This window comes from Podarcis pityusensis, assembly GCF_964106645.2.
Source record: "Podarcis pityusensis genome assembly, chromosome: 1".
NCBI lineage: Eukaryota > Metazoa > Chordata > Lepidosauria > Squamata > Lacertidae > Podarcis > Podarcis pityusensis.
In genome coordinates, this window is record NC_138028.1 from 92,267,681 (window position 1) to 92,282,501 (window position 14,821).

At 41.2% G+C, this 14,821-nt stretch overlaps 1 protein-coding gene across 3 annotated transcripts in view; it reads right to left on the minus strand.

Annotated features, from left to right (window-relative positions):
- The window catches only part of HSPBAP1 (HSPB1 associated protein 1), a 55,165-nt gene that overhangs the window by 22,358 nt on the left and 17,986 nt on the right, over nucleotides 1–14,821 (minus strand). For all 3 annotated transcript variants that reach the window (XM_081007858.1, XM_081007856.1, XM_081007857.1), the window contains 2 exons: nucleotides 7,041–7,225; nucleotides 1,030–1,166 (listed from right to left, as the gene is read on the minus strand). In XM_081007858.1, the coding sequence (XP_080863984.1) occupies nucleotides 1,030–1,166; nucleotides 7,041–7,225 (322 nt within the window). The remainder of the gene's footprint in view (nucleotides 1–1,029; nucleotides 1,167–7,040; nucleotides 7,226–14,821) is intronic.

Sequence of the window (14,821 nt, forward strand, 5' to 3'; positions counted from 1 at the left end):
ATCCTCCCAGGTAAGAGGTGGAGCAGTCATCTTATTCAGAAGGTGGCCAGAGGATGGCGAAATGCAAAAAAATGTGAAGAGCCCCAAAAGGATTTCACTGGACAGGGTGAATGGGCAATAAAATGGCAAGTGATGTGCAACAAACAGATGAGATAGAAATCCATGTTGCAGCCACACATGAAGTACTATGTCCCGTTACAGTTTCCCCATCTCATTAAAGGGCAGCATAGAACTGGAAAATGTTTAGGAAAGGATGCACAAAATAAGCAGGAATTTGGAGCACCTTTCTTATAAGGAAAATGCTAAACTGTTCGGGGCTCCCATACGCCTTCTGGTTGTGTAGAGGCCATCTAGTATGAATCAGCTATGACCATTAGTGAAAATGCAGCCTCTCTTTCTCTGATCTGGCTACATAACAGACTGAGCTTCCTCGTACCAAACTATCTCCTGCCTAAGTTCTGGTGTCCTGCCTATGCTGGAAGCAAAGTTGGCTGTGACAAGAGATAGGGTCTTCTCCATGGCTGCACCCAACTTATGAAACAGTTTGCCCCATAACACCCAGGTGGCTCCGTCTCTTCTGGCAGCGCTTAAGATATAATACCTATTACCATCAAAAGAACCTCCCCCCTTCCCATAAGACCAGTAAGCACCAAGTCTAAAATTATTCAACTGGGCATGACTCAGCTATAAAGAAAGAACTTTAGAATGCACTGGTATAATTCCATGAGTCAGGTATGCGCAGAAAAGCAGCACCTCTGTATTGGTGTGCCAGCAGGAGAAGTATATACACTCGACATAGCTCTTTACTCCAAGATTAACGAGATATTTCATACAAATAATATCAAGAGAAATTCATATTGATTTTCTCATTTGAGAACATTACTATTTCTTAATAATGAGCCCGGGGCTCTCCCGATCACAAAAAGCCTGAGAAAATTAAAACATCAACTAAACGTTCAAAAAGAAGGAATCATCATCAGGAATCAATCACATTTGGTTGCACAGATGGCAATGTATAGTTAATGTTACCTTCCTTGCACTTGTAGCACTAAGTTGCACCCATAGGAGTCCAAATGACAAGGAGTGTTAGCTCTTGCTGAGCCAATCCACAGAGTACTCTCTCTTCCATTTCTTTCAGGAAATCCAAAGTCGGACCATCTTATGTCCTGTTGCAAGGATACACTTCAAGTAAGGCAATCATGTTTTGAATATATGTTGTGTTACTAAGCACCCTCCACCTCTTGGATTTTTTCTCATCCTTTGTGGGTATAGCACCTTCAGAAAGCTCTATCTACTCTCCTCCCCACCCCCACCCCCGATTAGATTGCCATAGGGTATATGTGCCATTAGAGAGATTCACTGAAATGAATCAGAACTGAAAAATTATGCTCAATAGAGCTTACCTTTGAGCTAACAGAGCTAAGGGAACCTTGTTTAGGGAAACAGCTTTTAAATCTAGATATGTACACTTCACGCCAGTCAAAACATTCTTTGTGGCCTATCAAGTGGTGGGTTCAGAGGGCCATTCACCAAGTGGCAGGTTTCCTCAATGTAAGTACTGGCTAGGGAGTTACAGGCAACCATTTAATCATCATTTTTTGTACCCGATGTGCTGTAAAATTCTCAGTACTTGAGAGAAGAATACAGATGACTATGCTATCCAAGAAAAAGAGGCATCATCCCAGGTAACTGTTCACAAGTATGGACTCTCTCTGACATCCTGTCCTGTGGCGAGGATAATGTTTACCACATATTCTTTGGAAGGAACAGGATATACTGGTACGTTTAATCTATCAATCAAATGAACGGATTGGCTGTTTCCATCTGCTACCACTGCACCAACGTCTGGCCAACCTAACTGGCATTAAGTTTTATCTCACTATTCCAATAACACTCTTTGTCTGAGGAAACAAATAATTCCCTATGTGCAATTAACTAACCTCGGGGGGAAAGAAAGGAAATTCGTAATCACAGTGTCACCACAGTTTGGTGAATCTGTATGATTTCTAGAACATAAGAAGAGCTTGCTGGATCAGGCCAATGGCCTAGCTAGTCCAACATCTTGTTCTCACAATGGCCAATCAGATGTCTGTGGGAAACCAACAAGCGGGATTTAAGCACAAGAACACTCTCCCCTTCTGCAGTTTCCAGCAACTAGTATTTAGAAGCATTGCTGCCTCCAACTGTGGAGGCACAGGATAGCCACAATGGATAGTAGCCATTCAATTTTAGATACTATTCATTCTTAATTGGTAGAGCTCCAATCTCTTATCCCAGGTATTGGAGGGGGGCAAATTTGTCACTACATTGGGGGCTGCATGCCAGCAGCAGGGTGGGGCCCAAAGCAAAAAATGTGCAGGCCCCACCCACCTCTCTTTGGACTACAACTCCCATTATCCTTGATTATTGGTCACGTTAGCTAGGGCAGATGGAATGCACCAGGTTGGGGAAAGTTGGAAGAGACCCTCTTTCCAGTCACCACCCCCCTAACCTCAGGTGGTAGGAGACCCAGAGAAGTGCCTCAAATGATGAATGTAGTATTCATGTCACAGAGGGCAGTCATTTAGTTATGCAGAGAACAATATACCTAAAATTTGGACTCCTTCAAAACAAACAATGGAATCAACATGCCATGAAGGTTTAAAGGCAATTCATGACATTTTGGTTGCTGATGTACAGAAATGAGGCTCATTTCATTATTTAAGCAGCCTTTAATTGAACTTACTGGGGAGAATTTACATTTGGTGCTCTAACCAAAAAAGAAGGGTGCAAATTAATTGTCCATGAAAAGTAAAAACAGTTCTGCTCAGATCCTTTATCATTATATGTACCAAATGCATAATATTTACTTTGTAAAATCTGTTGAACTGGAAAAAAAAATACAATTCTAAGCTATCCAAACTAATCCTATGTGAAACTATGTGAAAGGAAAATGCTTGAGGTGTCAGCTCTTGCCATACTCCAGATTTATTTAAGAGGTGTTTGTGTGCTTGATCTACATATCTAATAATTTTTGCATACCTGGACACTTTTTGCCACTCTCTATGCTACCCTGGCTGGTATAATTAATCTAATGGACAGTTGATTCAATGCCAAATCACCTAAAACAATGGCTACAATTTGTCCAAAAAGACAGCTGATCAATTACCAATTTGTTCAGCAAGATAGTCAAGTCAGTGGTATATATCTAAAGAACAGAATAAAAATGATTACCCTTCTCAACTATGTAAATATGAAACCGCATTGTGCCAAGTCAAAGCCAGGGGTCCACTTATTTCCATGCTGTTTTCTTCAGCTGGCGATTGCTCTCCAGGGCCTCAGATACAGCTCTCTCCTATGGTATTATCTAAGATCTTGTAACAGGAGATGCAAGTGACTGAACCCGGATCCTTCTGCATGTAAAAGATGGGTTCTACTGCTAAGCTATAGACCTTCCTTCATATAGTTGCAAGTAGCATATCCATGCAGGGGTCCTAGCATGCTGCTTATTCATTATAAGCCATGGTTTATATCTTACCATGGCATGGAAACACAAGCATTATACCTTTGTCTTGGATTTTGTATGTAATATATATGTGCATTCTGGAAAACATCACTACCAAATAGCACCAACTTTATTACATTGTGCAGCAGGAAACACTTCTGGCCTCTGGGCCACAGTCTGGAGAAACACCAGTATTGTAGATCTCTGCTCTACATAACAGAGTTCTCCAGCTTTCTTGGTCCTAAATGGTTTGGGAGCACATTATTTATATGAACTAAGATTGACTGCAGAGAACCAGCCAGTTAGATTGGCAATCAGAAGAGACAAGGTCTTTTCATTCATAGACTCATAGAATTGTAGAGCTGAAAGGGAATCCATGGGTCATCTAGTCCAACATGTGTAGAGCCTTACATTTGCCCCTACTGAAATTCATTTTGTTAGTTTTAGCCCAGTCCTCCAATCTGTTAAGGACATTTTTAATTCTGATTCTGGCTTCATGTTTGTAGAACTCACTTCCCCAAGAGATAGATCTGGCTCTTTTCCTGCTTTCCTTTAGGTAGGCCTAAACAATTTTGATCTACCTTTAGTTAAAGAGCTTCGGTTAGTTTAAACAACTATGACTCTTTCGTCAAACTATTTTGTAAGATGGCTTTAGTGGGATGGCTGGTCAATTTTTGTGTGTGCTGTTCTCTTATTTTTAATATGTTAGATGAGAAGTGAGTAACCTCTGAGTTGTGGGCTAATTTGGCCCATGAGGCAAACAACACGATGTGTGGCATCAGGCATGAGCCAAGCAAAGACGTGGTAAGACTGGGAGCTTCAAGTGCACTCCTGATTGTTTCTTGGCAAGCAGGGCTTATTGACAGCTGATCGCCACTGTCAGAGAGCTCCAAGGGGATTGGTTGCACTAGGTCCTGCTCGCCTGTCAAAGTTAGCCAGTGTGAGGTAGGTGAAGTAAGGATGTGTCCTGCTGGCCAGATCTAGTGCCTCACCACGGTTGTTGAACACAGATGCAATTTCAAAATTTGGTGACCATATGCCATTCTGGGGAAATGTTACATTTTGAAAGGTGGCTTAGAAATCTTGAAATAAATGAATAGTAGTCCAAGCTTTTGCATACTAGAAACATTCAGTAAATCCTTACTCCCTAGAAGATAGCACATCTTTTTCTGAGATTCAATATTTGGGAATCGTCAAGGTGAATGATAAGGTTCCAGATGAATGAAAGAACAGTAGGGGGTTACTTGATTTACAGAAAGAAATACTAAAGCCTAATACAAACATTTGTCAGAAGCTTCAAGAAGCCGCAAAGGAAAAAGTGGTGCTCTAAGCTTTCCACAGTCATAAAATTTAAAATCCAATACAAGTATTTCAGTGATAAAGTTAAGGGTAATAACCATTCCTATACTTTAATCTCACACCTAAATACTTTCTGAATTCTGCCACAACTTAAGAAGAAAGAGAGCGAGCTTAATCAATATTAGATTTTTAAAAGAGGGTTCTTTTTTTAAAAAATGCCGCAGTCTCAGTAAATACCTGACATGATTATGGGAAAAATAGTTTTTATCCAATGAACTGAAAAGAAATTGCTAAGTACTGAAATCTTGGCACAATGGGCTGCTCTTTCTTTTACAGTAAAAAGATCCACAGCTAAAAGAAATGCATTTTATAAGTATCCCAACCATAACAGATGGCACATTACCTTCTGAATTACATTTATTTTGCTTGCTGCTTACAATAGAGCTAATATACCCATATGTCACTTTAAGAGGACTTATTTCTATTTAAGCTTCATGTATATATCTTGCCTATGATTTATATCTCAAAATTCTATAATGTAATATCAAGTGAACAAAAAAAATCCTGGATGATGTGAGATACTGCTCATACATTAAAATAATGGAATCATTACCTTAAGTCACACAACTGTAAATGATAAACAGCACAATCTAAATTTCAAACAACTTCTAAATGGCCCTATTAATCACTATAAATAAAAAAAGGGTAGATGGCCTTCTCGTACCCTTCAAATCACCTTAGAAAACTATCTAAATAAAACCTAAAATAAACAGCAGATACAGATGGGAACTTATAAGAAAACCCATCCATGGCTAAGAAGTCTTTCTTGGTATCTGGCCTGGACTTTTAAGTGGGGCTTCATGCCATGACTGAATGAGCTTTTGGCCTCATCATAGGCCTATTCAAGCCTTCAAAAGAATGCATGATTGCTTAAACCAGGGAGAGGCAACAGGCATCCATAAACAGAATTCAATCCAATATCCCTGGGCACATTGAGGTTTCTGTTCCACCACAGACTTTTTTGTGTGGGGTGTTGCAGGAGGGAGGAGAGGAAAGTTCCATTGCACAAGGAGAAGTCTGTGGTGTGAGCAGAACTGCAATGCTAGATACAACCCTAAGCGCACCTATATGTATATTTGTGAATATCCCCCCCCCCACATCAAACTCTTACTTATGCATACAGTGTAATGAAGACCAAAAACACATAGTTATACAAACAAGTCAATGGCACCCCAACCCTGACTGTTTGGTCAGGCAAATCTGTAACTATATTTCTTTATTATTATTATTATTATTATTAAAAAACCTTGATACTTCATCTCTCCATAAACTCTAATGATACTTAGCTTTTATACTGTGTTTTTGACCTTTCAAAGAGCTTCACATACAATTTTGCAGCAACCCTATAAGGCAGATCAAGCAATATTTTACTTATTAGCTGCTGAGGGAGATTAAGCATGAGAAAAATAGCAGCTTGGAGGCCATCTAGTGAGGTCACGGTGGTGAGATTTGAAACACAGACCTCCCAATTCACACAAGCGTGGTGTAGGGGTTGGAGTGTCATACTTAGACCAGAAAGAACCAGATTCAAATTCCCACTTAATAATGATGCTCACTTGGAGATTTTGGCCTCGTGATTATCTCTTAGCAAAACCTTCACAGGGGCCAAATGAAGGCTGAGAAGTAATAACAATATACACTATCTTGAGCTCCTTGAAGGAAAAGCACACAGGTGGCGCTGTGGGACACAAGTGGCGCTGTTTTCTAAACCACTGAGCCTCTTGGGCTTGCCGATCAGTAGGTCGGGGGTTGGAATCCCTGTGATGGGGTGTCCCAGCTCTTGCCAACCTAGCAGTTTGAAAGCACACCAGTGCAAGTAGATAAATAGGTACTGCTGCAGCGGGAAGGTAAATGGTGTTTCCATCATGGTGTTCCGTTGCATCTGAAGTGGTTTAGTCATGCTGGCCACATGACCCAGAAAGCTATCTGTGGACAAATGCCAGCTCCCTCAGCCTGAAAGTGAGATGAGCACTGCAACCTCGTAGTCGTCTTTGACTGGACATAACCATCCAGGGGTCCTTTACCTTTACCTACACTATCTTGAGCTCCTTGAAGGAAAAGCAGGCTAAAAACATGATAAATGAAATAAAAATTACAGTATGCTACACTAGTTACTGGCTGTGTAAGAACCAGAAGATTCCCTAGGTTTTCTGTATAGTTTCAACATGAAAAGGACAAGAAGAGGTTAATAACGCACCTGGAAATTTTCTGGCTTGTCTTCAAATAGCCTAGCAATATACTTATAGTCAGCGTAAGTCCAGTATTTACACAACTCATAACCACTGAATGGTCCACAGGAGCGCGATGGCTGTTTCCCACTCCAGGCCAGAAACTCTTCAAGTGTAGCTTTCACGTAGCTGCATTCCGTTTCAAACAGAGGAGCTAAAGCAATATAAGCAGAGACAGCATTACATGCACACTGAACACAATGCCAATAATAAAGAATAGATATGGAGCGAGGCAGTTTAGTAGATAAAACAATAACTTTTGTGTCTCAGCTCAGACTGCTGGTTAAATGCAATATAAAGCCACAAATGAAATTACAGCAGCTTGAATGTCTCAGATGAAATGCAGCACAAATGACAAACTCTATGACTAATTGCTTAGGATTGATGGTCACTCTGATTTTAACTCTGTTGTTTGTATAACTAGAAGGGTTCGTGTATCTAGAGGCCTCAGCTTCCTAGGTTTCCCTTTCTGAAAAAGTACATTTTCAGGGGAAAATGTCTTAGGACATGTAAACACACAACTGCTTTAAGGAACAGGGGCCCTGATCCATGCTAAGGTCCACAGCCCCCAATCTTAAAATGTGTAAGGCTGGCGATCCAGAAGCATTGTGCTTTTTTAAATATTCCACTTCTCAGAAGACTCTGGGAGAGTTTAGAAAATCAAATCCTGGCTCAGTGAAATGAGAAATGAATGCACCTTTCCCCCACACATGCAGCCCCTTCTGTCCTCCCTTTGTGTGTTACAGAAGCCTGCAATTAACCATAGTTTTCCATCTCAAGCAAACTGGGAAACGATGGATAGCTGAATACATCATGTCTTGTTTGCTTGTACTGCAAAGGGAGAAGCACAGCAGCTTTATGCCCTTATTGAATCGAGTTACAGTGGTGCCCCGCAAGACGAATGCCTCGCAAGACGGAAAACCCGCTAGACGAAAGGGTTTTCCGTTTTGGAGATGCTTCGCAAAACGAATTTCCTATGGGCTTGCTTCGCAAGATGAAAATGTCTTGCGAGTTCCTGCGGGGTTTTTTTTCCTCCCCCCCCCTTTTCCCAAGCCGCTAAGCCGCTTATCAGCTGATCCGCTAAGCCGCTAAACAGCTGATCGCTAAGCCGCTTATCAGCTGATCCGCTAAGCCGCTTAACAGCTGATCCGTTAAGCCACTAAGCCGCTTATCAGCTGATCCGCTAAGCCGCTTATCAGCTGATCCGCTAAGCCCGCTAAGCCGCTAATAGCGCTAATCCGCTAAACCGCTAATGGGCTTGCTTCGCAAGACGAAAAAACCGCAAGACGAAGAGACTCGCGGAACGGATTCTTTTCGTCTTGTGAGGCACCACTGTATAATTCTCCAAACTTGGTTTCTGACTGGGTCCCAAAGAGCTGCTGGTATCCAAAGCAATTGGACACTCCCATCTATATCCGACCCTCTTACTTTGAACTGACTTCTTTCTTTGCATTGTCACAAACCGCTTTTGAAATTTTCGTTTATTTCAAAATAGGGTTGCCATGTGGCTGGAGCTAATGTTTGGGAAACACCAAATTAACCCATACAACGTGGTAGCCAGATACAGTGGTACCTCGGGTTAGAGACACTTCAGGTTACAGACACTTCAGGTTATAGACTCCGCTAACCCAGAAATAGTACCTCAGGTTAAGAACTTTGCTTCAGGATGAGAACAGAAATTGCGCGGCGGAGGCAGCGGGAGGCCCCAGTAGCTAGTGGTACCTCAGGTTAAGAACAGTTCCAGGTTAAGAACGGACCTCCAGAACAAATTAAGTTCTTAACCCGAGGTACCACTGTACTTTTCTGAAAGGAATCAAGTTGAAAGAGGCTTCTGGTGTTAGCAGAGAAGCCCCAGTTCATATATTACATCTCCTGTGTGGGTCTATTTTGTGGGGTGGATTTTTAAACATATGATCTGGGACTCATTTTCAACTAGTAGCAACTAACTCATCTTTCTAAGAAATATTTCTTTTCCCTACAGCAGTGATCAGCAACATATTGTTAAGCTTGCAAATGGAGCTGTTTAAGGTGTCAGGATTTGAACAGTGCTGGGCTTGTACACTGTCAATCATGTCAACATTTCAGCATGTGGGGATTTGAATACTTGTGGAGTACATAAATAGAGAGGCAGGCAGACAGCCTTGCCTTTTTGCCTAGAGGAGAAAACATTGACTACTGCCTAACTGAATGTTAGTCCACACTGAAAATAGCCCATGATCTTCATTCGCTCCAGTCTTGCAGATACGTATTTTTTCATGTTGTAAGCCGCCTTGAGCATGGTTTGAACTATGGGAAGGCGGCATACAAATAAAATTTTGTACATATGCATGTATGAGTGAGAATCTGCTAGTTCCTCCCACTTGCCATCTTGTGACCAGATTCGGGCTCCATGGCTTCACCCTCAGCCAACTTGTTTCCTTCCCCCTTGCTCTGTTTACCATCTAGCTTGATGAAGCATTCTGGAGGACTCAAAAGGTGACATGCTATTTTGTGACATTTCGGTTGGCCTAATAAATGGTATTGCCCTAATACGTTTGGAATGTTACTATTTCTATTCCCTCTGAAGCTCAAAAGGCAGAGCGTGATTTAGAAACTGGTAAGATATTTTAAATTTTTTTAAACCCTCTGCATAACCTCTTGCAACTGGCTTGCTATTTTATCACTTTTCTTACAGCCAGTCTGAATTTACTGGTTTCATGTCTTTTTCCAAAAGGTTATACCTTAATTGTGAGCACATAAGGGCAGTTAACAGAATGAAAACAAGAATGGCCTTTCTTTTCAAAATGCTATTAGTGACACAGACAGTTTCATTGGAGTGCCAAAACAATTCTTTCAAAGTAGTTCTTCAAAAGGTATATTCACAGAGCAGGAATCCTTTATTGGAAAGATAAAGGAGCTGTTCAACAGGAAAAGAAAACAGGATGACCATCATGGCTTTCAATGAGGGCCCAAAATATATTATGAAATCTCTCTCTCTCTCTCTCTCTCTCTCTCTCTCTCTGTGTGTGTGTGTGTGTGTGTAGGACCATAAGCACCAAAATGAAGGGCTGGCACTAGCAGCATATATTCTTTGGTTTCATTTGAGGCCAACTGCCTTCCATGTGATTCAAAGGCACTGCCATTCTGTTGCAGTGTGAACCGTTCATCTTTGCATGCATAGATGAGGGTGCATGCACAGATGGAAGCTGCACCAACTTTAGGAAAGAAACAACTGGGCAAAAACATCCCTATCCCTGCCTTGATGTGAACAGCGGCATGAGAAAGCAACTTGGAAATGCGGGGGAAGGGTTACAACCTCACAATGATTCAAGCCACTAACGTGAACACAGCCTTACTCCCATCAGTGCCATCTAGTAGGGACAATGATCAGCAATGATGAGAGTTGTAGTCCAACAACATCTGGAGGGCCACCTCAGCCATATAGCTTTGCATTGTATTATATTATATTATATTATATTATATTATATTATATGCACTGGGAATGGGGAAGAGGGTAGTTAGGCAGCACATTAAAAAACGTACATTTGTATGGAATCAATTTCTACATCTTGTTTCTGGCAAATTCAGTCACAATTTTTCATCATACCACACGGGACTAAAGGCTGCGGTATTCTATCTTGCACTGTGTCACATATTTCCTGTGGCTAATCAGAAACCTTCATTTCTCATCAGAGCTTGTCCTTGCACCAAAAAAACCACCGTAATATATGAAATTATATACTGGACCGAAACCATTATTATTGAGGAAAGCAAATTGCAAAGGACTGCATGAATGGCAATGACAGAACAATCATTTAGCCTTCATTCCAGTACTCTCCTACAGCTGCTTAAATATGGACGCCTTTCATTCTTACAAGCAAGTCAGTGCTCCGAGGGTATTCATTCTTCATTGCTCTGACTGCATGGGAATTGCTACCATCACAAGCTCATACATTTGTTCTAATTTCCTTCAGGCAAAAGAACAAAACTTATTGTTGTAGTTTTCTATATGGCCAGCTTGGATATCAGTTTCTCTCCCCCCCCCCTTCAGTTCACTGTAAGGTTTATTGACTAAGAATGTAAGACAAACCTGGTGATCAGCAATACAGAAATTGGCTTGGTGCTGTACTAAGACCTTCTTCAGAAATCATAACTATACCTTAAATAATAAAATTGTGCACATGCGGTTTCTAGCAAACAAGGGATGGGGACTAGTGACCCCCCCCCCCCGGTGAAGTAAGGCTCCAGCTCCCATCAGCCACAGTAAGCATGGCTAACGGGCAGGGACGACGGAAGCTGTATTCCCCAACATTGTGGAATGCTTTCCCCAGGGAGGCTTGCCTAATACCTTTGCTACATATATTTAGGCACCAGGTAAAAAATTTGTCTTCTCCCAGGCCTTTGGCTAATTAAACAATCTATGTGACCTTATAAATTGTGTGTGGTAGGGTATGGGTTTTGTTTGTTACTACATTATTATTTTGTGTGTATGTGTTTGTTTTGAACTGCAAGCTGCTCAGATGAAGAGTGGAATAGAAATTTAATACAAAATGATAATGTGTAGAACCACAGGTTCCCTGCCTTGGCATTATATTTTAGCTTGGTTCAGATATGCCCTGGGTGTACAGGGTACATAAGACAGGGCAGCAGCGGGAAACTTACCACACACATAACCTTTAATGTGGGGGGGAAATGGCCTATGAGAAAAGGCCTCATTCATGTGATTCACCTTCACAACCCCCACAAAAGGACTGGGGGTTATTCCTGTGTTGCACCAAATTTGTAAGTTATGGATGTGGGCTATGTATGATATCAGCCTTTAGATTAGTTGCATTCATTTTCTCCCCTCTACTACAGTTCACTGCTTGTTATCGATGTAGAACCATGAATGCAAGACACATCACTTTGTGAAAATATGAGCTGATTAAGGGGATATTACCCCACAAAGATATATATGACTATTGAAGGACATTCAGATACATGAATTAATTTGGCAAGGACAATATTCTCATATAACTCTGGTTCTTTCTGAGATAAGCAAGGCAAATATTTGGAAAAAATCAAGAAACATCTCTCACTTGGATAGTTTATTGGAAAAATCCTCACTATTAATGGAAAAGGCAAAAAGCTGTATAGCTGGTTCCATTATCCCCAATGCAGAGACATCGATTTAATTTATTTTTGATTCAGCAAGAAATACAAAATTATTCATTAGGCGCTTAGTGAATAATTAAAAGCTATCACCAGTACAGTCAGTCGATCATAATGGAATAACTAAATCAGAAAAATGCAGCTATCTTGGAAACATCAGCTCATTAACCTAAAATAAAAGGAAAGGAAAGGAACCAATGGGGCAGTCATGTCCTTCTCAAGAACTGACATAAAGACACTGCGTCAATTACATATGTCACATGTTTTTCTAGGGTTACTTTTTCTTGGCTGTAGAAAGACACATCTTTCTAGTGGGTGTGTAATGGGTTTCCCCAAAGATACCTCTGACCTATTTAGCATACAATGGTATTATGCCAGACACACAGAAGGGGTGGTGGTGGGGTTTTGCCTTAATATGGGATTTTTCAAGTTAGGGATGGAAAGGTACAGAAAGACTTTGACCTCAGTACCACTTCCTGAGTAGAGTTTGTCTCTATGGACTGAATGCTGTTGTTATCAGGTGATTATTACCAAATCCATTGGATGGCACTGGTGCTTTCCTTATTATTCACCTCTCAGCCCATTTGCAGTTTTTAAGAAAGAGGCCTAAAGGATATAAAGATTGGGCATTTGCAGCATTCTTTGCCCACCCTCATTCACTCACACTCAAAAATGTCTAGTCAGTCACTCAGAGGTATGCACATGAAAGCAGGTGCAGTCATTTGGTAAGTCTCCAAACAGTGAGGACACCCAAGGTAACCTGAGAGTCAGGCTCACAAATGACTCTCATCTGCTTTAAAAAGCACTGGAGTTTGTGCCAAAGGCAACATGTCCCTCCTAAACAGCAAGTGGCTATATTTTGGGAATTGGGTGTTCCATCTCTGATGCCTTTTCATTCCTGTAGTTGCCAGCAGTAGCAGCACACAGGCAGCCACAAAGCTGTGGGGATGGTAGATTTGTTACAATATTTAGGAGATAAATTAATATGTATTCTATTACTGGAGAGTTCTGATTGATCTCAGTGAATCGAGAACAAATGATGAAATGTGTATTACTCTTGGTGATTTTCATTTAAAAATATATAAATACTTTGCACAACATCAGTAATCAAAGAATTTAAAAGGATTTTGCATCAATGAAGCCGCATAAAATATTTATAATACTGATAAGCGGCATTGTATTGGGAAGGGAACAGTTGCCAGCTAGTCAATAATCCATTGCCTCTAACCACAACTGAGCTGCTTAAGCCCTCTTGGCTGCTCAGCCCCAGCAAACAAACCGCAGGAAGTCCTGGAGGTCAGAGGCTGCCAGGCTCAGCTGCCCCATAGCCAACCAGCAACACTGTTGTGCCCAATAACTGAAGCTGCAACACACTCTGGCAAAGGGGCCGTGGTACCCTGCTCCCTGTGTGGTAACTGTTCTGACTGCTCTGACCAGGTATCTGTTTCCTCCCCAAAGCTCAACACAGGTGCATTGTTAGGGGATAGCCCACGGGTCTGAGCCCTAGAGCTCCTGCTCCTTTCCCTTGGCAAAGTGTAGTGCTGATGTGCTGATCTCACAAATCCACAACCTTAATTTCTCCAGATATGCCTGTATGTATAAATTAATGCACACATGGGTCTGTGCCCTAATAACCATTCAAATCCTTGAACAGCCTGTGCTGGCAAAGCGGGGAGCACTGTTACTCTAGCTCAGTGGGGACAAAATCCTTTCCTAATAAGGATTCCACTTATTATGGAGAAACCTCTCCAAAACATGGTGATCCCAACAAGAAAAGGCACCCGTCCTTTATGTACAGTATATTTATATTCATAATTGTGCTACAGCATGTTTTTATGGAACCTCTACAAGACATCTTTCTTTGCAGCCATTGTGGCTGTACCACAAAACATACCAAAGTATATTCATGTATGCAAATTCACCATACATAAATATTCAGTGCCCGTTGTGCTGGCAGTCAGGAGCTTGGGAAACCCGTGCAAGGAATTTTGACAGGTGGGCAGAACAAGCCAACTGTCCATCATGTGGCTTCATAAAAATGACATGTGAGCGACGTCAAATTTGGCCCATGAGGGCGATCCTCATAAGGATCTGGTTTTTAGAGCCAAAAAAAGTTTACCACTCCATGACCAGAGCATGGGTAGGTTGATAGGATATCAATGGACTCCCATCATTCCTGACCATTGAATGCCCTGCTGGCTGGGGCTGATGGAAGCTGGATATAAGTGACACCCCACCTCTGTTTTTGTGAATGGCTCCTCCAATAAGAATTCCTGTGTGTGCTTAAGATCTTGCCCTAAATGCTACCACTATCTGACATAAGTTTTGGACATTGACAGAGCAAGACACGATGGCATTCATTCTATCAAACTCTCCTTAGGAATGCATGCTAGGCCTACTTTCTACTATTCATTTGAGACAATCTTAGCCATTTTATTCCAGAATACTTGGGGGTGATATGTGTGCTTAAGATGCTTAAAAAAAAAAAATTGACAAAAATTATTTATCTTTATCAGGAAATATTTAACAGCTGATTTTTGCATGTTCCGTTGGTTTTATGTTTGTTCAGTGTTTAATGATGTTTTATTTGTTATTCTAAGATTTTTTTTTCATGTTTAGG